Below are 21,665 nucleotides of genomic sequence, written 5' to 3' on the forward strand. Positions count from 1 at the left end.
AGGAAGTTTAAAAACAAAACAAAATGAAAAACAACTCATTTCTGGGTAGACTGAAACACAGATGGGAAGAAGCACATGTGTTTGCTCCCGGTCCTCAGACCCGACTTGCCAAAAATGGTGTCTGGGCCCAAAGCAAGTTCAGGGGAGCAAATGAGCAGACAAGTAGGAAAGGGAGCACAGTCAGGTCACAGAGCTTCCCTGGGAGCTGTCCTATTGTCTTCCACCCCTTTGCTAGACAATATGGGGTAGTGGTTAAAAGCATGGACTTGGGGGCACTTGGCTGGTGCAGTTGGTTAATCACTGGACGCCTGGTTTCAGCTCAGGTTGTGATCTCAAGGCTGTGAGCACAGAGCCTGCTTAAGATTCTCTCTTTCCTTCTACCCTTCCCCATTCCTCCCTCCTCTCTCTCTCTCTCTCTCAAATAAATAAATAAAATTTAAAAAACAAAACAAAGTATAGACTTAAAGTTTATAGGAAGCCCAGGGGGCAAAAGAACATGTTAAATAATACCACAGAACTGCCATCAGTCACATTCAGAATGAGGGAAACCCTACAAGACAAACAAGACAAGACAGCTTCTCCAACACATAGAGGAAGAGAAGAGAGAAGGAGGACCAATAGATGAGAAGAGACTTATCCGTCAAATATAATGTGTGGGGCTTCCGGGTTCCTGATTCGAACAAACCAATTATTTAAAAAATGATGAGACAGGCGTGCCTGGGTATCTCAGATGGTTAAGTGTCTGCCTTCGGTCAGATCATGATTTCCAGGTCCTGGGATTGAACCCCATGTCAGGCTCCCGGCTCAGCAGGGAGTCTGCTTCTCCTTCTCCCTCTGCCTCTCCCCCTGCTTGTGCTTTCTCTGTCTCTGTCTCTCTCTCAACTGAATAAATAAAATCTTTTTTTTTTAAAAATGATGTGACAATCATGGAAATGTGAATAGCTTGATGGGCTGGATGTTGGTATTCCCCCTAAAGTCACACGTTGACTCTTAGCCTCTCCAGTGTGAGGTGAAGTGATGGAATTAAGTCGTGGGGCCTTTGGTAGGTACCTTCATGAATGGGATTAGTGCCCTTATAAAAGAGACTCCAGAAAGATCCTTCTACTCTTCTGCCATGTGAGGCTATACCTAGAATAGTCTATGAACCAGAAAGCTGGCTTTCATCAGTTGCCAGCACCTTGATCTTGAACTTCCAGTTTCCAGAATTGTGAAAAGTAAATTTCTACTGTTGGTATGCTATCCCATCTGTGGAGTTTGTTAGAGCATCCCAAACAGACTAAGACAAACTGTGACTGATTTGATGATATTAAGAAATAATTATTTTAGGTGTATTAATGGTATTGTGTTTGTTAAAACAAATTTTTAAAACCCTCTGATACCATGTGAGAAAGAAGGTACATCACCTCTGTGATAGTCTTCCCCCAAAATGCATAACCCCAGTCTAACCCAGTCTAACCATAGCTGGACCAACCCAAACTGGGAGATACCCTACGAAATACCTGACCAGTACTCCTCAAAACCATCAAGGTCATTAAGAACAAGGAAAGTCTGAGAAGCTGTCACAGACCAGAAGAGGCTAAGGAGACATGACAACTAAATGTAATGTGGGATCACAGATGGGATCCTGAAACAGAAAAAGAACATTAGTATAAAAATCAGGAAATCCAGTAAAGTCTGGAAGTATAGTTAATAGTAATGTTCCAACACCAGTTTCTTAGTTTTGACAACTGTACCAGGGTCATATGAAATGATCCTATTAGGGGAAATAGGGTGAAAGTTATACAGGAATTCTGTTCTCTTTTTGTCTTATGTAAGTCTAAAATTATTCAGAAGTAAAAAAAATTTATTTTAAAAAAGTCCTAAAAAAAAAAAATAAGTCCTTATTTTCTAGAGATATCTACTAGCAGTTAAAATGAAATGATGGGCGGTCTAGGCCTTGCTTTAAAATAGTTCTTTGGTTGGGGCACCTGAGTGGCTCAGAGGGTTAAGCCTCTGCCTTCGGCTCAGGTCATGATCTTGGGGTCCTGGTATTGAGCCCTCCATCGGGCTCTCTGCTCAGCAGGGAGCCTGCTTCCCTTCCTCTCTCTCTGCCTGCCTCTCTGCCTGCTTGTGATCTCTGTCAAACAAATAATAAAATCTTAAAAAAAAAAAAAAAGTTCTTTGGTTGGAGGGCACCTGGGTAGCTCAGTCAGTTGGGCATCTGCTTTAGGCTCAGGTCATGATCTCAGGTTCCTGGGACGGAGCCCCACATCAGGCAACCTGCTCAGGGCTCCCTGCTCAGTGGGGAATCTGTTTCTTCCTCTCCCTCAGCCCCTCCCCCCTGCCTGTGCTCTCTCAAATAAATATATAAATAAACTCTTAGAAAAAAAAATAGAAGAATTCATTGGTTGGGATTGGGGGCTTATATATGAAATGAGGCTAGTCTCACAGTGGCCATTGTTGATGCTCAGTGATGGCTGGATCTTTCTTTGACAGCTGTCTCCACTTCTGCATGTCTGTAAACCTTAATAAAACAAACAAGCAAGGATCCTGGAGAGAGACTGCCTCAGAAGTGTTAATCTGTCCGTGTGCTGCAGGTTCGTTACCTATCATATATGGGATGATTGTACCTGCCTCACAGAGTTGTGAAAATTCACTGAGTCGACATGCCAAAAGGCTGGAGAAATGCTTAGCTATTCTCATCATCTTATGGGAGGAAAGGTGGTCACAGACCAAAGCCCAGCAAGGCAAGTCCTCTTTCTCTACCCTCTGACACTGCTCAACGTCCTGTCTCCCCCAGTCCTCCTGCACAGAGATCGTTGAAGAATGGAAGGAAGATGGGCTCTAGGGCAACACTAGCGAGTAAGGAAAGACCTCTGCACCCAGTCTTGCAGCAAGCGATGAGACTAGCTGGGGACGGAGGGTGGCGTCCCTGGTGTGGGCTCTGGGAGTCAGACCCTGGATTATGAGCCACTCAGGGTTCAAGTGGCTGAAAGCAGCTACTGTGGTGGAAAGGAGGGCTAGCAGGGGAGGGGTTCTGATTTCAGAGAGTAGAGGTCAGCAGGGGCAGGCCATGCCAGCCTTTGGGGCCCTTCCAAAAGTGAGCTCCTTATCTCAGAAGAAGGGGAAGCCACTGGAGAATGTTCAAGTGTGCGGTGGGGGTGGCGGTAGGGAGGGGAGGGAGTCACCCAATCAGACCTGCATTGTTGAGACTGCCAAGGGGAAAAAGGAAGCATTGGAAGGGGGCCAGAGGGAAGCAGGGAGAGCTGTTAGGCTTCCACAGTGGCTCAGGATGTAGATAATGGGAGCTTGATCTAGGATTCCAGCAGGGGAGGGCAGTGGATTTGAGAGCTGTTTTAGAGAACACTGGGCCTCTAGCTGTGTTTGGAGGGTGAGGTTGAGAAAGGGAAGTACGCAGGGGATTTGCAGGTTTCTTGGGAGTCAACTGGGTGGCAGTTGGGCTGCCTGCAGAGTGGGGAACGGTGTGGGAGGAGCAGGAGGTGTGGGGGGGCGGGGCAGGGTACAGAGAGAAGTTCCTTAACAGGGACAATCACCTCCACTGTGCTTTATGCAAGTCACTATGCTGGAGGAGGGGAGCTTCCAAAGCAAATACCGCAAACGCTTTCAGTGCCCTCAAGATCGGTGCCAAAAAAAGATCCACCAGCAATGGCTGAGTGGAGGAATCTCAAATGTGCGTTTATAGCTCTGGCGGTGATCACAGCAAAGGCCTCAGTCATTAAAGCCACTGGGAAGTCTTCAATAACTGTGCGTTCTGTGACTGAATGTCCCAAAACAGGTATCAGAAAAAAGACAACCCACAAGCCTTTATTCAGCCATTATTATGTGTCTAGCCCCACCCTGGCATAAGACGGAGACAAGGAAGGGCAGGATTAGCCCCCTCCCTCAAAAGATGCACACAAGGGTTGCGAACAAGTAACCACACATGAGTGTTAGAGGAACACAGGACAGACCGTCACTAAAGGCTGACCTAAAAGGATCCCACTTGGGGTGGCCAAGGGGGGTGCAGGATTGAGTGAGTCGGTGACCTGGTCCCACCAGGGGGAATATCACACAGGAAGAAGGCAGTAAAGTTCTTCCAGAGAAGGGGGGGCCTGCCTGATCCTGGAGGCATGAGTAGAAAGTGGAGGGCGGGCTGGGAAAGGGGGACAGCCAATGAAGGGTCACCAGAGTCCTGGGAGAGGCGCCCCTAACCGACTCACAGTAGGGGGGCATCCTACACAGGCAGGAGGATGCCAGTCTTGCCTCCGACAACTACATGCTGAGATGGTTTATTTCTTTAAAGGAATTTAAAGTCCTGTCTTAAAAGTGGGGACATTTTCTCACTCTGAAGGCTCAGGGGACAGTTCCTTCATTACCAGCAAAGCTCGGTGCACCACTTTCCTGGCCCCAGTCCCTCTCCCACACAAGCACCACCACCAAGAAAACAAAAACACAAAACACAAAGCACCACCGCACCGACCTTTGCACAATTTCCTTTCTTCCTGCAAACTTCTGTCTGCCTCCGCTGCCCCCCACCCAAGGCAGGGCCGGTTCGCTTCAGCCGAGCCTCTTTGCCCTTTTCCTAATAAAGTCCACTTCCTCGGCGTTTGAGGCAGTGGAGGACCGAGGGTACGAGGCGGCCCGAGACGTGGGAATGGCCCCTCCAAGCCTTCAGCCCCGGCCGCACGTCCGGGCTGTGGGTTCGATCCCCGTCTACGTGGCCGTGACGGGGGTCCCCGAATAAAAGGGCCACTGTCACCGTGCTCCGAAGAGACCGACAGGGTCGGACAGAGGCAAGCTCTCGGCCGCGCCAGGGCCCCGGCGCCAGAGACCCGCCTCGGAGGTCGCACGGGAGGAGGGGGCTGAGGCGGCTGCCGGGGACGGGGACTCTCGCTAACAGCCCGCGGCCCCAGGGGATGACACAGCGTTTCCTCCGCACCCCGGCTCTCCCCGCATGTCCTCGTTCCATCCCCGGCAGGGCACCAGCCGGCCGACTCGCTGCGTCAGCGGATCCCCCGCTGGAAAGGACCGGGGTGGCCGGGGCCGCGGGGACGGCTCGGCTCGTGGCCCTAAACCTTCGCGCCCTGCGGACCTGGCTTGGGGGTCGAGGGCTGGGAGCATGACCGCGGAGTGCGGACGCTGCCCGGGAGCTCCGCCAGCAGCTCGCAAAGAATGTCAGTCCCCACCCACGGAAAGTTAGAGGGCATCTCCGCCACGCCAACTTATCATCCAGAGCCGGAGTCGAACTTTCCGCCGGGAGTGGCTGGCTGCACAGCCCAAAGCGACCCTGCAGCAGCCGCTCGGACCCGGACGCCCTAGATCCCGGGCCGCGACCGGCCGCGACCAATCACAGTGCGCCTCGGGCGGGAAAGGCTGGAGGGCGCGGGCATCTGAGGAGTGACGGCACCGGCGGCCAATAGGAAGCTAAGGTGGGAGTCCTCGCCCATCCTGCTCACCAATGGGAAAGGGATGGCTGGGGCCGAGGTCCCCGAGGCAATAGCTGCAGGCTCCCCGGTGGCCGCGGGTCCGAGACCCTAGGACTAAAGGGAATTGGGGAGAGGAGTTGGCTCGCCCTCCCTGGGCCACCCGCCGACCCTCAGACCATAGCCCGGTCCTCACCTGCTGAAAGCGGGGTTTGCCCAGTTGGAAAGGAGGTGCATCGGTCGAGGTGTTAGCGGCACTAGCCGCCGCCGCCGATGCTGTGGTCGCTGTATCCGCCATGGCCACTGACGCCTGCAATCTCCGGCCCTTTTAAAATGTCCCTCCTCGGCCCCCGCCACAGCTGCTCCTCCCGATTGGCCATAAGCAACCGCAGCGAGCCGGAGGCGCAAGGGGTTGTGGGGAGCGTAGTTTTTCCCGTCACGGGGATTGACAACCCTAGACTGCGGAGAGTTGCACCGACTCAGACCCAGTCTCGGTTCCTGCCGCCAGATCTGCAGGGCTCGGCAGCATGGGAAGAGTGTGCGGGTACGGCTCTAAGGTTCCGACAGGGGGCCACGGGGCTACCCCTCGCCGGTTACCTGCCTCTAGAAGTTTAGTTACTGCGAAGGGCATCGCTCCTGGGGCGCTAGCCCAGAAGAGCCCTCCCTACTCAAGCGGTCCAACCGGGGACCAGATGGGCAAGGACTCCAGGATGTGTAGGGTTAATCCCGGAAAGCTTTCTGCAAGGACTTGCACTGCGGAATCCTCATGCAGTTCCTTCTGTGGCTACCTTGCCCCCTCCCCTTGTGCTCTCCAGCCATCCTGACACCCAGAGCATGCTGGGCGCTCCCCGCCCCTGACCCTTGAACATTGTGAACCCAGAGAACTCCGTAACTTTTTATCTTTGCCTGACCCCTGCTCTTCTGACCTCAGCCTACACATTGCATTTCCCGATCCATCACCCTACTTCCCCATAATCCACTTCCGCTCCTATAGTACCCAGCACTTTTTTGCAGCCTAGGTACTTACAGTTACTTATGGTTCTGCGTATGTTTCCTACTGTAAGGTCCATAGGACAGGAGGTGTTCTACCGCTGAGTCCTCAGTGCCAGGCTTGGCAGGGTTTGCAGCAAGGACTCAAATATTCGCTGTGTGAGTTAAACAGTGGGAGCTTCAGAGCCTGGGCAGGCTCCACTTTATTTGTCAAACTAAGGAAGATCCATCCCCAGTCTAATTCCCAAGCAGGAGAGAATTGGGGGCGGGGAGGGGGGTTCAGTAATGTTTATTAGGCACTACAAGAACTTTAGGTAAGAGAGAGCAGCACATACACAGGGCAAGACACCAGCAAGGATGATAATAAACCCACTTGTGTAATATAGAGTAGAAGATTCCTAGCTGAATTAGCTGGTCAGTGAGCCAGGCTAGGGGAGGGGAGGAAAGCTGTCTGTTTTACCCAAGAGGACAGTAGAAATATTTTTGACCTTAGGGAATCCCACTTTAGGTCTTCTTCCTCTCATGGTGAGGTGGTGAGGTGCAGCATTGGCTCGTGCCTGCCCATGTCTTTCTGGACAATGCACGATCTAAAGTAGTCAGTTCCTCATCTGCCTACAAGAACCATAAGAAACAGACTATTCCTAAAGCCAGAGAGTGGTGCTCACTAGCCATGAAGAATCATTTGTATCTTGGATTTGTATCTTTCCCAGCCAGACTAAGCAGTCTCAGAATAAGAATCAGGTCTTTTATCCTCTGTATTCTCCCACAGTATTCAAGGAATGTAGGTCTCTTGGCAAAGACAAGACTGAGTCCAGGCCACTGGGCAATGCTGTGCTGCCCCTAGTGTTAGTACAGAGGCAGTGACACTCCAAAACCCCATCACCTGCCTTCTCCCCCAGAAAGCCTCCTTTTCATACATTTATCAAAACAGGAACACCACTGAGCCACCTGCAGTATGGGAACTTTTTATTCTTCATAAAGTGCTCAAAACATGAAGAACAAGCTCTTTATAAACAAGAGTTACAACTAGGAAGACAAACAGCAAAGCAGAACTGTGCCTGCTCTCTGCCCACCCTGCCTGCAACTCTCCACGTTGTGGCCAGGAGCAGAAACGTCCGACAAGAACCTTGGGCTTCAACTCACAACTCTCCTGAAGACATCCTTGCCCTGGGCATTTTGGAGGGCCATGGTCAAGGACGAGCAGAAGATCAGGGTCAGGGTTAATAATGAGTAGAGCCCGGAAGAATATGTAGTAGAAGAGGTCTCCCCTTCCTTCCCCCAGAAGAGATACCTACCCAACTCCCAATGACCCCCCCAAAAACATGACCCAAGACCTGCACACCTGTGGACACTTTCTCAGCTTTGATAAGTGATCCTTAGGGTAGATAACATTACAGGGACTTTCCCCTCATGTGTGTGGGGGGGTCCTCTGCTTCATCCTGGCAGAAGACATCACCCACAGTGCACATTTCCTTCCAAGGCTTTCAGAGAGATCCCATAGGTCCTCTCGGGAAGAAAAGAGGTCCCAGAGGAGCTCTTGCCTCCTTGCTGGGTCAACAGTGTCCTCCTTCAGCACCTCCTCACCCCAAAACCTTTGTTCAAACAGGGTACCCCAAGTCACTAAAGGTTCCCTGCAGATGCCATGGGAAGCCTGCCATATTTTCTGCAAGCATACCAGGGGCTGGGCCAAAGGACAGACACTTCATTTCTAAGTGCACTGCAACCAAGCCGGGCAAGGCCACGAGCAGAAGGGACAGGCTGGGAGAGCAGCTAGCAGATGACGGGAGGGCAACGAAGGCTTTTTCCTAAGTATAGGCAGAATGGGACCTCCTACTTCCAGAATGTAGTTGTTATCCCAGGAACCTTCTCAGTTGGGGTTGAGGGACGAAGAGAAGGTGGCAGGAACATTAAAGGAGCAGTGGCAGCTTCGCCAGGCCCTTAACTGAAATTAAGGGCACAGGGCACAGCAAGGCTGACCCATCCTCCTTTCCCATACCCAGGGCCTGACAGATCTGGCCCCATGTGCTCAAGAGGGAGGGAGGGAGGGGGGACACTAAATGGAGAGAGAGAGAGAGAGGTCTACATCCAGAGGTTCTTGACCCCACCCACAAAAGGCACATTTTAATTGGTTTCCAAAAGTTCAAACCCCGCAGCAGCACAGAGTTTTGGCATCTGGACAGGCAACAAAAACAAACATGGAGGGTTGATCCCCAAACATAAGCAGCCCAAAGCCCCGAGGCCTGCGGAGGGGCCCACAGCCCAGGGGTGTGCAAGGAGTGTTCTCCCCACCCTTTCCCCAGCTGTCCATGCATTCACATGAGAGATGCTCAATGGGAAGACCAGAAGAGGAGGGCGGTGGGGGCCTGGAGAATCCACATCTCCATCTCCCTTCGTCCACATGGCCCTCGCTCTGCCAACTGCTGGAACACACAGAATCGGGACACAGCAGAGACGAGACCAAATCATGCTCCTTGCTCTCAAGGGAACAGATACGAGGCTCCAGTTACCTAGAACTGCAAACTGGGCAGCCTGGTTCCTGCCACAGCCCCAGTAATGCTAGGAGAGCCCTCTAGGGGCTGGACACAGACGACAACGGGGACAAGGGTTTAGCCTTGGATGAAATGACTGTTGTTGTGGGGTAATAAAGTGCGTCCCAGATGCCATATCAAATTGTTGCTCACCCCGGCTCTGACTTGAGGGCTGAATTCTTTGTTCCAATTCCCTGGAGCCCCCAAAACTAAGGGACATGAAAATAGGCAGGTGGGGAAGACCCACGGGGGGTTCCCAAAGACACATGAATTGTACATGGAACTTGATGTCTGCGATGGGATTCCCCATGGGCCCCTCTTCCAGCACCCCCCACAGAGGCAGGAGGCAGGGGGAGCAAGGAGTGACAATGGAGGACAGACAGCAGCCTGCCCGGGTGAGAGTGAGTTCAGTGGGACGGAGGGAAGCGCAGGCCCAGTTTGGGCAGTGGGTCCACGTGACCCTCCCAGGGGCAGGGGTGGGGAGGGCTACTTGGGAGGGTCAGGGGGGATCTGCAGCAGTGTGGGTGAGGTCTCCATGATCCGCACCAGCAGCCGGTCAATGTAGCTCTCCAGCTCCTGCACGTGCTCGTCCCGCTGGCTCAGCTCCCGCTCCCGCTGCAGGAGCAGGCCGATGAGCTCGTCGTGGGTCAGGTGGTAGTACTTGGCCGACTGGTCCAGCACACCTGAGTCCTGAGGCCGGGGAGAACAGTGAGCAGGGCGGCCTCAGGCCTACCTGCCCACCCACCCAACAACACCCAGGTTTCACCCTATAGGCCCCGGAGCGGCCTCTGTCTCCAATGCAAGAGACCGCCTAACTGGCTTCAGGGCTCCGGCGTGGGGGACTGGGCCTGTTCTTCCCTCCACCCTGCCCAGCACGCAGCTCCTGACCTCGGGCCGCCTGGACGCTCTCCACCGCACCACATGCCTGGCATCCTCTCGGGCCTCACCTTCAGCCTCTTGGTGTCCACAGTCTGGCCCACGTGGGGGGCTGGAGCCACAGGCTGAATGCCGCCGGATGTGACTGTCTTGAGCTTCTCCAGCCCGCTGCTCAGAGCTGTACTCAGACTGGAGCGGGGCTGCTTCCTGTCTGGGCTGCCCTCCACGGGAGCAGCACTGAGCGGCTTCACGGGGTGGGGACTGCGGAGACAGAAAGGAGAGGCGTTACGGGGAGTAGGGAGCAGCATAACGGAAACGGGCTGGGGGGCGCACCAGCACTTGACAGCAGCTGCCCCTCACCAGAAGGCCTCAGGGCAGCTGCCACCAGTGCTCCTCAGCAGGCCTTCCTCCCTCCTCCATCACTGCTCTCCTCACTCCTCTCCATTTTACTCCCTCAGAAGGCCTGCCCCCCTCAAAGGAGCAGCACAGCCCGGCCCACGACCTTCCCAGCACCTCCAGCCAGCCTCTGCCAGGACCACCCCCTCTGCTTCCCTCCCTCTACCACACTGGAACCTTTCTCTAGGGGACTGACCGACCCTTCTAGGGTCTACAATTTCCCACGACTGGGGACTCACAGGCTGTGGGGCTTTCAGTGCTAAAACCTGGAAAGACTTGAGCAAACTGGGACACTTTGCTGTTGTCTCTAAACCTGTTTTTTCCCCATCAGTACTGACAATGGCCCGAGAAAGACACCTGGCTCTCTGCCCTCAGTCATGCCCCAGCTCCCCTTCCTCTCTACCCAGCCCCACCAGAGCACACAGACTGCACTGTCTCTAGAAGTTCTTACCTTTTGTTGATTCCTCAACCCATCAGAATGGGGACCTTGGCCCCACCAGCCTAGCACAAGTGCTCCTGCCGAGCCCACCAACCCCTCAGCTCTCCACTCACTGACCTCTCTGTGGACTTGACTCCTGGACCACTCCTTGCTTTGGCCTGCTCTCCCTCATTTCCCACCAAGACCTCCATCTGGTTTTCTGACTTCTCGCAGTCTCTTCTCAGTCTTAACCGCTAGCCTGCCCTTGGATCCCTTCCTTTCCCACCTTGGCCCCCACCGCCCCTAATGTCATCCCCAGCCTGGACCTCAGCCCCGAGCTCTAGGCCCACACAGAGTTGGAGGCTGGCTGGCTCCACTCTGGGTCCAGCTTGGGCTCACCGCACTGGCCTCTACACCTATCCTCTCCTGTGTCCCCCCTCCCAGCAGCGTATGGCTCAGCCAGACCCTGGGGAATCCCTGATTCCCAGGCCTCAGCTCCAGGGCTAACAAACATTGAACCTGCTGCCCCTCACCTTCTCTCGCCCTGGCCCCTTTGCTCCCCGTCAGTGCTGGCTACACCGCCTTCGGCTATACCTGCTGCCACTCATCTCCTCGAGGGAGTCTTGCCCACCTCCAACCACTGCTCTATTCTAATGGGATGGTGATCTCAGCTTCTTCGATGTTCAAACAGCCTCCACTGGCTCCCTATCAGATAAGAAAACACGGTCTCTAATAGAACAGATTAGAATAGAATGCCCTTTCTTCCTGGGCCTCCACTCCACACACTGCTGCAAACCAGGAAAAGCGCTCTTTCTCACCTTCAGGTGGTCCCTCTACACAACACCTGCCCTTCGCCTGCTGGCCTTTCACCGGCTGGCCGGCTAACTCCTCCTCGTGTTTCAAAGCCATGCAAGGCCACCTCCTCTAGGAAACTTTCCTGATTCCCCTAAGCTGACTACAGGGACCCCGCTCTGGGATCCCTCAGCACCCCAGACCTGTGACAGGTATGCAAACTGCTAGCACCGGACCCCAAATCAATTAACCTTTCCCCAAGGGACCTCTTAAAATCTATGGTCAATTCACAGAGCTTTTGAACTATTTAGAAGTAGGAAGCAAAATGATTTAGCCCAAGGCCCTGGACTCTGTCAGAAGAGGGACAGCCCAGGCCCAGAGAAGCCAGTTCTGTTACTCAGGATAGGGCCATGGATTCCTGGGACGAGTGGCAGAGAGGCCGGGTGGTGGGGGGGCGGGCCGACAGCAGGGAAACCAACGTCTCTCCTCCCACCTAGGAGTCTGCATTAGGGACAGGAGCTTAAAAGCTGCTCTCCTGGGACGCCTGGGTGGCTCAGTTGGTTGGACGACTGCCTTCGGCTCAGGTCATGATCCCGGAGTCCCGGGATCGAGTCCCGCATCGGGCTCCCAGCTCCATGGGGAGTCTGCTTCTCCCTCTGACCTTCTCCTCACTCATGCTCTCTCTCACTGTCTCTCTCTCTCAAATAAATAAATAAAATCTTTAAAAAAAAAAAAAAAAAAAAAAAAAAGCTGCTCTCCTGAGACCCACAGACTGTGCCCAGGGAGGGAAGGAATAGCCAGGTGGCATACAGAAACCCTGAACGGGTCCTGGGCTCTCAATCGGATTGGCCCCACACATTGGAGGGAGCCTGGACCCCAGAGATCTTAAGACCATTTCCTCCTCTGAGAAATGGGGACAGCTCTATTTGGCCCATCTACTTGAGGATGGAGGGACATGCTGAATTCAGACATGAAGCCCACTATAAAGGGAATGAAGCTTCCCAAAGGTAGTTAGTATAAGCAGAAGTGAGACTAGAATACAGCAAGGCCAGCTAAGGATGCTCTCTCATCACTGCAAAGACACCGTGACCACCTCCTCTTCCCAACCTCTGGGGACGGCTTCACTGCGTGCCACTAGCACAGCAGCCCAGGGTAGCCCAGACTCCTTCCCTCCCACTTCTCATGTATCAGCAGGGGCCCCCTAGGCCAGCTCCTCATGGGTGCCTGTCTGTCTCCCTCACTGGATTGGGAACTGTCCAGGTACACCATGGGGACAGTGTTCCTCATCTCTATGCAGTGTCTGACACAGCGTGGAGGTGCAGTGAACTGGGGTTACTACCTGTATGAGCTGGCAGGCAGGGGTTCCAGTCCAGGACCTTCACACTGCCCTGTTCAGCAGAAAGAGCAGCCACCTCTGCTCCCCCCACTTCTTCAGCAGGGCTTCTAGGGTACTAGCCTCCTTCTGGACTTCGCTGCCCCCATCAACTCCAAGCGACCTGTGTCTCCTGACCTCAGCTCTGGCCATCCCTCACCAATCAACCTAGTGAGGAGGTCACAGCCTCATCATTCTTCTTAAACAAACCAATGCCACAGTGACCACAATCACAGAGGCATCCAGAGGCCACGCAGGCCTGTCTTAAGCACCTCGGGACCACTCCCTGAAAAGGCGCAGACGCAAGCCAATGAGGCACCTGATAGGGCTACAGACCGATTCTTCTGGGGGCAGGGGTGTGGTCGTTTCATTTTTCTTTTTGTCCTCAACAGCGCTTGGGCTTTCTCTCCAACAGAGCTCGGTACCAGTCCCTCCTCTGGCTCTCTTGCCTCCCACAGCCCACTTCCCTGTGGCTCCCATCTGACAAGTGTCACTGCCCCGGCACCCAGTGCCCCTCGCAGCCGAGGGCATGAGCTCTTCTCCCCCCTTCCCCTGCCAGCCCACACTGGCTCTGCCCACTCCATTCCTCACTCCCTGTACCTCAAACTTTGCGGGGCACTCTGCTTGGCCAAGGACCCTGGGAGGAGACAGCTTCCAAGCCAGTCTCACTGAAGGGCTCCATTCTTCAAAGCTTCCCCTCTCCTGCCTTTCGGGGAAGAAACGCTCCATCTGCCCCTGGAAGGGCTGAGGCTGGAATGTGAACACCTCGGCCCCTGGGCTGCTTTGCCTCCTTTTCCCACCTTCTCCTGCAGAGTCTTCTCAGGGTGATAGCTCACCTGGCGCTGGACTGTGGCTCCTCAGCTGGTCGTGTCTCCAAGGGCAGAAGCACAAGCGGGGAGGCTGGGGTGGTTGCAGCGTGGTCTTCCCCGGGTGGGGCAGGGGAGCCCCCGGGGGAGGAGGCTGGCTCCCCAAGGGTTGGGGAGGAAGAAGTCAGGGGCTGAGCTCCAGGCAGAGGGGAACATGGAGGGCTGGGGCCCCCATGATGGTGGCCGGCCCAGGACGGGAGAGGGGGTGGTGGAAAAGCAGGCTCTGGGGGAGTGGGCAGCTCTTCTGGACCAGAGAGGATGGAAGGTTCCCTGGACCCTGGAGGGGATATGGACGGGAGACTGGGGGGGTCTTGGCTCTCCTGAGACAAGAAGGGGTTCAAGGCGTCCTCCTCTGATGCCCACACGTCAGTGTGTTGGGAGCTATCTAGCAGGGGTCCAAGCCCCTCTTCTACTGGTCCCTGCCTCCGGGCCTCAGGACCCTCAGGGCTTTCTCCTTTCTCTGGAGCCCCCCAGATCTGCAGACTCTGAGGAGCCACGCTCTCTGAGTAACAGGGTACGGGGGTGGGACCCTCAGGACAGCTGGTGGGCGGGGATAAGGGCAGCTGAGGCACGGGAGGGCCGGCACCCTCCGCTTTATCTTGCAGGCCTGGCCCACACGGCAGGGTTCCGGAAGAATGGCTGTCAGACTCTGCCCCCGGTGTCTGGCCCTCCTCCTTGGCCTCCCGTGGACCAGCAACCAGTGGACTTGGAAGGCTGTCTTCTCCTCCTGTCTCTGCCCCCCTGCTTCTCAGCCCCCCTGCAGCAGCCGCCGCCACTGCCACCTCCTCCTCCTTCTCCTGGGACTCTGAAGGCGTGAAGAGGCGTGGTGGCTTGGGAGGTGGCCTGCCGGGCTGCGGCTCCCGGTCTGACACCGGCTTAGGTTTGTGCTCCGGCTCCTGGGGGACAGGACCCTTGCTCCCCCCAGGGCTCACAGGTTCCAGTGACTCTGGCTGCATCTTCTCATCAGACTCTCCCCGCAGGACTGGTGAAGACGTCTCGGCTATAGGAGAGATGGTGAGCATATCCCAGGGCCACGAATCGTCGACTGTATTGAGCTCGTGCAAAAGCTGGCCTTTGCCTCCGGAGGCCGCCTCTTGGACCTCAGGGGCGTCGTCGGGACCAGGCAGCCTTTCCCACACACTGATCACTTCAGGGGAGCTAAACAGAGACGTCGCACTGTCTGCCGGACTCTGCCCTGCATCCCCTCCAGGGGCTGGCGGCTCCCTGTCTGCTTTGGAGTCTGCAGCTCTTGGCTGCAGCTGGGCGGACGAAGAGGGCAGGCTGGCCCCAGCTGGCCCCAGGGGCCCCAGCTCAGCCACACTGCTGCTCCGGCGGTTCAGTCCCAAGTCCAGAGGAAGCCTGGGCTCCAGCCACACGTTGCTCCCACCTCTTCCTCCTCCCCCAGGGGCCCCCTGGGGCTCGGCCACCTTCACTGTCACGGCCCCGCGGCCTTGCTCCTGTGGCCCAGTCACCTCCAGCCCCACTCCTCCTGCAGGGGCCAGGATCTTGCTCCTGGCCTCTGGACGCAGCCTGCTGGCGGCAAAGACGTTGAAGGTGTCGTCCCACTCAGGCGGGGCTTTCCCAGGGGAGGCCAGGGGGGTGGGGCTGGGCCTCGAGGCACTGGGGAGAGAGGGAGCAGGTGAAGGACAGTTTAGTGCTATGTCGGCTAGGAGCTCCTCGAAGAAAGGGTTGCTCTGCATGGAGGTGAGGAACGGGTTGGTGAGACCCGAGAATCCAGATGGGGTGGCTTCGGGGGCGGCGGAGGCGGCAGCGGTGGCAGCAGCAGCAGCAGGGGAGGCGGCTGCAAAAAGGTTAGTGCTTAGCATGGGAGCAGCGGTGGGAGGAGGAGTGGGGAGGGCCGGAGCACAGGGGGAGCAGGGGAGGTGGTGAGGAAGAGCAGCTGGGTCAGGTTCTACCTGAGGAGACACGTCCAGGCTGTGGAGGGAGACAAAACCGTGAGCCTCCTGGTTAATGCCAAGACCGGAACCGGCCTTGCTGAATACCCCTCGCCTGCCCACCCCCCCCACACCTGCCTCGGGCCGGGTACCGCATGCCACACCCACACGGGCTGGGTTCAGGCCGGTGTGCCAGGGGACCAAGGGAAGACCCCAACACATAATATGATTCGGGGCTGCCCAAGGAGGGAGACGCTGGGCAGAGCTCATGTAATCCCATGTCCAGGCAGGATCCCAGCCTCCACCAAAGGTTCTTCAGGGGCCCAGAGGCTGAAGAGTCTTGTCAATACCAGACTTAACGCCCACAGAACCAATCAGGTGTCTTACAGCCGCTCAAAGACAGAGAAGAAAGAAATACTAGCTGCGTGAAGAGAATAAAGAGGCCAGAGAAAGGCCAGGCCTCAAAATCCGGCTGGGCAAAGCCAGCGCAAATGGAACCCCACAGGGTCCCTGGGATTCGGGTGGCTGGAACAGATGGGTTCTACTGACCTCTTGCAGAAACAGGAGGTAATGACGCGGCAGGCATCAGACAGGACAAAGTGTCCATCAAAAGAACCTGCCTCTCCCATTTCTTGGAGGGGTACTATCACCTGCCCATATGGACAGCAAGATCCTGCTGCTGAGGCTAGCTCCTGTCAGGTGCCCACCTGAGGGTGCCCCTCCCCAAGGGCACCCACGGGCCAGCCTTGAAAGTAGCTCCACTCTGGAGATGAGGGCTGGAATGTAGCAGCAGCAGCGACTCTGGAGGTCATCTGGGGCCTCTTGGGGTCTTCACACACAGACCACTGGCTCCCCTGGGAAAACCATTCCATGGTAGTGGCCCTACACTCCCACAGATGCTGGAGAACACTGGCTGGCCTCTGGGGGAGGGAGCATGGCCCTGCACTTGCACCTCGCCCATGGTGCAAGGCTGACTCACGCACAGAAACAGACACAGAAACCAGAGCTCTTGGCTTCCTGGGGATGACCCCAGCAGACAGAAAACCAGGAAGACAGTCCATGCCCCAGTTTTGGTAAGGACAGTGGTTGGCAGCTGTCTCGTGGCTGAGCCCACCTGTCAGGCCCAGACCTGGGGGGCCTCTCCTACTGCCTGCTTCCCATCTTCCAGCTCCCACTCTAAGCCCCAAGACCCCCATTCCTTGATCCCTGCCCAAGTGAACATCCCGGAGACTCCTATACCTCCATCTTCTCCACTCAAGCTGCTGCTTCTCACGGGAAAACACTGGGGGGCAAGTCCGGGGGTGGAAGAAGCCAGGCTTTACCAGCCAACCAGTGAGGCATGCAGGCTGGGGTTGGGGGGGGCACCTATGGAACGAGGCCAGGAATTCTGGAGCTCCCAGAAGTCTTCTGGGAACCGGGGCCCAGACAGAGCTGGCCGCACACAGAGCTGGGCAGAGTCTGGGCCAGCTTGTCTACAAACACTGGGGGGCAGACAATGGGAAGGACTCCAGCAAAGGTGGGCTTCCCAAGACAATCTGGGAGTCTGGGATTCTCACCTCATGGGCAGGGCACAGCCGAGTCCCAAACCCTGGCTTTCTCTGAAGAACCCAGCTTCCAGAGACTCTCCTGACTCTTGCGCCCTATAACTCCCCATTCAAGGATGACTTCTCAGCCTCATACTACCACTTACAGATCGGGCCATGGGGCTGGGGAGAAAGGTAAGAGTCCCATTGACTCCCACCCCACCAGGCTTCCCCCAGCACTTCTCTGCCTCTGTGGTCCTGACATAGTGAAGATACTGAAAGCGGTCAAATCCTAGGCCCGGAGTCCCAACCCCCACAAACAGCCCTTCTCCCTTTACTCCAAATTGGCCACAGTCAGACCCAGGCATTATGTGTCTACCTCAGGGATGAAGGAGAGCAACAGACCACCACCATGTGGGTCAAAGCCCTGCCCCCAGCCCGCCCCCCAACTAGAGCAGCCATACCAGACACAGACCAATTCTACCAGCAGGACTCAGCCCACAGGAACAGGACTGCTGGAGCCTCCTCTCTCTCCAGAACCTGTCTGACAAGTGACCAAAGGCGTGTGGAGGAAGAGAGCTCCATCAACATTAAATAGCACCAGGCTTAGCTCTGCACACTCCCCGCCCCCTTACCCTTGGCCTGGCCCCACTCACCCTTGTGGTCTGACAATAATCTGGCTGGCTGTCAAGACTGCAGGGCAGGAGAGCAGCAGGGAAGTAGGCTGGGAGCCCCAGGCAAGGCTAGCACCCTCCCCCCCACTGGCTCCCCAGAGGTACACACAAACCCGTTGGTATGGAACCAGCGAAGAGCTCTCCCTAGAGGAAGAGACTCCAGGTGCCAGGCCCAGCAGGCTCCCAAAAGCCGGTGGCACCTCTGAGAGCACCCTGTCCATCCCTCTACCCAACGATATACACACACCCCCACCCGCTTCCCCACATACCTCCCTTACCCTGGATCCACACCAGGGGCACACCTGTCCCCTCCCTACCACTCCAGCTGGCACAGATCAGAGACCCATTCCCATAGGGGGTTTCCCCTGCAGGTTATGCTCTGAGGACAGAGCCTGCCAAGCCAGCTAGCACAGTGCCATCCCCCCAGCACACGGAGAGGACTTCAACATATGAGGACTTATCTTCTCTTTAAGGAGCAAGGTTGGGGGAAGAAATGAGAAGTCCAAATGTCTCTGCCCCCACAACCTGAGAGAATAAAACTTTAGGGCCTGCAAGAACCTTAGGACCGCTGGTAAAACCTTAACACAGGAATCCCCCCTTCTCTCTGCAGCCCCCCCGCTTAAACATGGCCATGGCTGGGTGACAGACTGCATCACCAGGCCAGCCCTGCAGCTGATGAACAGCTCCTCCCCAGGCTGAGAGGAGCTGCATGTCCTTGTCATTTCCACACACTGGTCTCCAAGGTGGCATGTGTATGTGCCAAGGCTCTCCACCGGGCAGTCCCCTGAGAGGCCAAAGCCAGCCAGCCTTCGAGGCACATGCCCCCCCAGCTGACATGCCCTTCAGCCCTCCCTCCAGAGGCAGGAGCCCCAGGCCCTCCTGAGAGGGGCCTGATGTCCAGAAAGGGTGTCCAGAAGACTGGACATACCCTCCCCCATCATCTGGGCATAAGGAGGTGACAGAGAAGGGCCCAAGAAACTCTAAGTAGGGACACCACATAATTTACCTTCCAAACCAGGACATTTTTACCACGGTAAAAGGGCAGTATTAACTACAGCAGGAAAACAGGCCCAAACAGGATGGATGGCCACACTAGCTCATGGTCACTGGACATATGTCATGTCCCTCATTTACCCCATGGGGAATGCCACTGAGACTCTGAGCTTTCAGCAGCTAGCACACACTCCGGGCTTGTCAGGACCTCGATGTCCTACTTCCAGTGAGGGGCCGGGACAGATGCACAGACGCCCAAAGGCCACCACGATATACTTGCCCCCATGCTGTACCACACTTACCCCAGTTAAAAAATACTTGCATCCCACACTTGATCCCCTACTGTACACAGGGGGTTCTGTGGTCAACGTGAGGAGGACGAGGCAGGCAAGCTCCGGTGGCCTGCCCACAGGGAGCTTATACTCCAAAAGGGTCAGAGAAGAATAGACACAAAGACAAGCCTGCATGGCCTTGACAGTCCTCAGACACACGGTACGTGTGTCTCGTGGCTGCGCTCAGGACTCATGGCTCACAGCCCGGTGAGTAAGGTCCCACGGCTCAGACCTTAGTCTCAACAGTCGCCACCCCCTCCCCAACCCAGGCACACACCCAGCCATGGGACCCAGCAGATTACAGCCAGGTCAGGACGAAAATGAGGACCATCTTTTCAACCCCGCACACCCTCGTTAATTTTCTCCCAGCCACTAGCTTCTCCAAAAACAGCCACTTTTTTCCTGGTTGCTGTGTGCCCAAAAGATTGCTTCAGGCCTCTCCGTGGGGCACCAGTGCCGCGTGGGAGCACTAGAGGGCGCCGCTGCCCTTTCCAGTGAGGAGCACCCAGCAATCGCACTGGTAGCACAGCGGGGGGGGGGGGGGGGGGGGGGGGGGGACGGGCACCCAGAACCTTTGGCCTGTGGACACACCCCAGAGCCCAGACAGGGACCTGCAGCTACCTTCAGTCACTCCGGTTCTGGGTGTCTGACTACAGCTTCCCGCCATGGATTAGCTCACTTTTCATTCTCTCCTCAAAAGCCCAGAGCAAGCCTTCTGGGCGAGGGCCAAGTGTTGTTTGTTTCTGGCCACCTTCCTGGCTCTGTCAAGGCCCAGGGCCAGGGCAATGCTGCCAGGCTCAATGACCAGGTCTCGAGACTATCCAGGCCAGCCCACTTTACCCAAAGAACCCCTTGCCCCTGCAGCTACGCCCTCAAATGAGCCCCTGGGAGGGCAGGGATCCCTGGATGCCCTCCATCCTGCTGAGGACAAGCTCAGAATTCAAGGAGGAGGGCAAAAACCTCAGCTGCCTTATGGCCACCAGGGACCCAACTTGACTCTGAAGGGCAGCTGGGAGACATGGAGACACAGGAGAAGGAAAGCAGGACTGTAAGCAAGAGTGAGGACAACCCCAACATCACTCAAAGTCTGGCCTGCAGGGGGTCTGAGCCCAAAGCCTGGGCACATGTACAGAAATGAGCTCACGAGAGATGTCCTCCAGTGTCTATCTGTCCTGGAGAAGGCCCTGAGATGATCTACAGACATGCTGAGCCCGTGGTCTATGTTCCATCTGACCCAGCCCCCCCCACCCAGCTCCTCCCAGCAAATGCTCTATCTGGGCCTCCTGCCACCTCCCTCCGCAGGACCACCCACAAACCTAAGCCATCACAGGGCAGCAGGCCCATCCATCCCCTTCTTGCCCATCTTCCCTCGGCTCCAGGTGGCCAGCAGATCCCCTGGGGTCTGATGAGCAGGGGCTGGGTCGCAGGGACAGAAGCTGACGTACCCAGCAGGGGAGGCAGAGAGCGGCTCAGCCAGAGACTGAGCCACTCCACTGGCCTAGCTGCAAGGTGTACAAGAGGCGCCAGGAGGCCAGGCCCGAACCCACAAAGGCCTGGCATTTCTTTCCCCACCCTTCTCAGTGGACCCGAATTGCACAGTGAGAGAAAAGCCAGGACCACAGGAGTCTTCTCCCCGCTGCTGGGGAGTGGCTATAGGAGCCTCTCTCTGGACCCTTCCTCACATGCCCAGCCTTGGTGCCCCACCTGCTACCCACAGACCTGTCAACAGGAGCAGGGCAGGCTGACTGAGAGCAGAAACAGCTGCCGGCCACATTAGCTGTCCGGCCACAGACGCTCCCTGTCCAGAGCCAGCCCCAGGCCCTTGAAAAGTGGGGATGTCTGCTCGCTGGACCTATGTCTGGCGGCCCTCCCTGCTCCCTGCTGGACAGTACAGCAGCCTCGGATTTCAGAGCTAGGAGGAGACAAAGGGCCGGGGTGGCGGCTGGGGCTGGGATACTGCGATTCGGTCATCTGATGACCAAATGTATACTTCTCATGTGTATGGGTCTTCATCCACAGTTTCTGACTCAAGGCTTCCAAAACTCTTGGAATTTCCTGAGAAAGAGCATCTTTTTTAATGTCTGGTCTCTTGTCCTCCCTTCCTGAAATGCTGCAGAGCAGGAAGAGTGAAATGGGCGTCTCGTGATTCGTAACAAGCCCCTTTCCACCACAACTGGGTTTGTGTTGATGAGGGGACTTTTTAGAAAGCCCCCGAGGACCCTAAGGCTGGTTGCTGCGGGAATCAAGTGTGAACAGAAGGGTGGAGCTTTCAGTCCCACCCTGATTTCTGCAGAGGAGAGGGGCTGGAAGGTGAACTGACCAATGGCCAATGACTTAATCACTCACACCTGTGCGAGGAAGTCTCCACAAGAACTCCAAAGGATGGGGTTCGGGCACTGAAGATGCCCGATGCAGGGGGAGTGGGGTGCCTGGAGAGAGCACGGAAGTCCTGTGCCCTTTCCCCAGACCTTGTCCTGTGCATCTCTTCTACCAAGCTGCTCCGAGTTACAGCCTTTTATAATAAACCACTGAAAGCAAAATGTTCCTGAGTTCTAAGAACGAAGCAAGCAAATGAATCAAACCCAAGGAAGGAGGCAGTCACTAGGAC

The 21,665-nt window shown here is 56.0% G+C and overlaps 2 protein-coding genes across 5 annotated transcripts in view; both read right to left on the reverse strand.

Annotated features, from left to right (window-relative positions):
- The window catches only part of SFXN5 (sideroflexin 5), a 113,344-nt gene extending 107,551 nt beyond the window's left edge, over positions 1-5,793 (reverse strand). The window contains exon 1 of one of the 2 annotated variants that reach the window (XM_045079007.1): positions 5,599-5,793. In XM_045079007.1, coding sequence (XP_044934942.1) covers positions 5,599-5,700 — 102 coding nt within the window. In that variant the 5' untranslated portion in view covers positions 5,701-5,793. The remainder of the gene's footprint in view (positions 1-5,598) is intronic. The other variant, XM_045079005.1, reaches the window with a different exon arrangement.
- A 1,548-nt stretch (positions 5,794-7,341) lies between these two features.
- Positions 7,342-21,665, reverse strand: part of RAB11FIP5 (RAB11 family interacting protein 5) — a 36,789-nt gene continuing 22,465 nt past the window's right edge. The window contains exons 4-6 of one of the 3 annotated variants that reach the window (XM_004742192.3): positions 13,611-15,575; positions 9,868-10,057; positions 7,342-9,610 (exon numbers count right to left, since the gene is read on the reverse strand). In XM_004742192.3, coding sequence (XP_004742249.1) covers positions 9,407-9,610; positions 9,868-10,057; positions 13,611-15,575 — 2,359 coding nt within the window. In that variant the 3' untranslated portion in view covers positions 7,342-9,406. The remainder of the gene's footprint in view (positions 9,611-9,867; positions 10,058-13,610; positions 15,576-21,665) is intronic. The other 2 variants (XM_004742193.2, XM_004742196.3) reach the window with 2 other exon arrangements.

This window comes from Mustela putorius, unplaced genomic scaffold (genome assembly GCF_011764305.1).
Source record: "Mustela putorius furo isolate JIRA1106 unplaced genomic scaffold, ASM1176430v1.1 tig00000281_pilon_pilon_pilon, whole genome shotgun sequence".
Classification (NCBI taxonomy): domain Eukaryota; kingdom Metazoa; phylum Chordata; class Mammalia; order Carnivora; family Mustelidae; genus Mustela; species Mustela putorius.